The sequence below is a fragment of the Psittacula echo genome (genome assembly GCF_963264785.1).
Source record: "Psittacula echo genome assembly, chromosome: 23".
NCBI lineage: Eukaryota > Metazoa > Chordata > Aves > Psittaciformes > Psittacidae > Psittacula > Psittacula echo.
The window spans coordinates 6,032,063-6,033,950 of NC_137748.1; the positions used below are offsets into that span (position 1 = coordinate 6,032,063).

At 69.1% G+C, this 1,888-nt stretch overlaps 1 protein-coding gene across 1 annotated transcript; it reads right to left on the reverse strand.

Moving 5' to 3' along the window:
• Window positions 1-301: 301 nt before the first annotated feature.
• NEUROD2 (neuronal differentiation 2) lies at window positions 302-1,366 on the reverse strand (the record flags this gene model as incomplete). The annotated part of the gene is made up of 1 exon (XM_080633586.1): window positions 302-1,366. One exon carries the CDS (start codon window positions 1,364-1,366, stop codon window positions 302-304), a length of 1,065 nt encoding a protein of 354 aa, XP_080489712.1.
• Between the last annotated feature and the right edge of the window lie 522 nt (window positions 1,367-1,888).

Sequence of the window (1,888 nt, forward strand, 5' to 3'; positions counted from 1 at the left end):
TGAATAAATAAGTCGCTCACTAACTAAATAATTACTGAACTGACTGGCTAGGGGTAGTTTGATTCAATAAATAACACTGATCATGTAACTAACGGGTAAATAAGAGCAAGAATTTAAGGAAAAGGGGAAATCCTCCCAAAAAAGCACTTTGTCCCCGCGGGGCGCGGGGTCCCGGTCCCCGTATTGCACCAAAGCCCACGGCGGAGCCCCGGGGGCCGCTCCGCGGGGGCCGCCGCCGGTGCCTCCTGCCCCCCCCCAAATCATTCCGGGGTGGGGTGGGTTCCCCGCCATCACCGGGGGGTCAGTTGTGGAAGAAGGCGTTGAGCTCCTCGTACATGGGGCCCCGCTCGTGCGGGAGGTGCATGTCGTAGGGGAAGATGTTCTCGGAGTGGACCCCCCCGCGTACCCCCGTCGAGCCGAAGACCAGGTTGTGGCCGGCGGGCCGGGAGCCGGGCAGCGCCGAGTAGTGCATAGAGTAGTGATAGCTTTTCTCGTGGTCGGGGGAGGAAGAGTCCTGCTTGAGGGAGAAGTTGCCGTTGATGCAGAGCGGGGGGCTGAGCCCGCCGTCGTACTCCGAGCTGTTGTAGTCGGGGGACGCGTTCCCGTAGAGGCTCTCATAGGCGGAGGCGCAGTAGCCGTGTGTCCGCAGCCCGTGGGCACCGGGACCGGCGGCGGGCGGGCACTGCGCCGCGGCCAGCCGCGAGCAGGGGTAGGGGTAAGGGTGCACGGCGAAGGAGGCGCTGGGGCCGTGGAACCGGCCGCCCTCGGGGCCCTGCTCCGTTAGAAAGTTGCGGGAATTGAGCTGCAGGCACCCGGCCACCAGGTTGGTGGTGGGTTGCGAGAGCCCCTTGCACAGAGTCTGCACGTAGGAGACCAGGTCGGGCCGTTTTCCCGAGCGAAGGATCTCAGACAGAGCCCAGATGTAGTTCTTGGCTAAGCGGAGGGTCTCGATTTTGGAGAGCTTTTGGGTTTTGGAGTAGCAGGGCACCACCTTCCGCAGGTTGTCCAGGGCCGCGTTCAGGTCGTGCATTCGGTTCCGCTCCCGAGCGTTCGCCTTCTGCCGCCGCAGCTTGGAGCGTTCCAGACGCGCCTTGGTCATCTTGCGCTTCTTGGGGCCGCGCTTCTTGGGCCGCTCGCCCTCCGCCTCCTCCAAACCTTCCTCCTCCTCCTCCTCCTCCTCCTCGTCCCCGCCTAGCTCCCCTTCCTCCTTGCTCTCCCCCTCGGGCGGCTCCTCGGGGAGGGCGCAGCCCTTCCCCGCCCGCTCCTCCTTCTCGCTGCGGGCATCGTCCTCGCACTCCTCGGCCCAGCCGCCGAATTTCGGGACCTCGGGGACCAGGCTGGGCTCGCTGAAAAGTCGCGTCAACATCGTGGCTGCAACGGGGGCAAAGAGCCAGGCGTTACCGGCTGCCCGCCGCCCCCCACCCGGCCCCCCACCCGCCCCCCCCACCCATCCCCATCCCCGCCGCTCCCCGGCCGCCGATAACGAATGAAGAGCGGGGCCGCCCGCCGCCGCCTCCCGCACCGGCCGACCCGCACCGAGGGCACCGGGGCTCTCTCGGGGCGCGGCGATGCGGCCCCCCCCGACACCGCTTCCACCCTCCTCAGGGCTCCCCTCGGCCGCCGCCCGCTGCCCTCTCCTGCGCCTGCCGCGGCGGCCCCCACCCGGCCTCGACCCGGTCGGTGCCCCCCCCACAGCTCGCTCCGGTGCCCCGCGGGCCGGGCCCGGTGCCACCGGCCCCTCTTTGACGCCTCCAACTTTTCCCCGCCGCGGGCGCGGAGCGGCCCCGGCCGCGGCTCCGGCACCGACGTCCCGGGGCCGGGGGGTCGAGGCGCGGCCGCTGCCCTCCACCCTCCGCCCCCCATTGCCCCCCCCCCAGCCCCGTCAGCC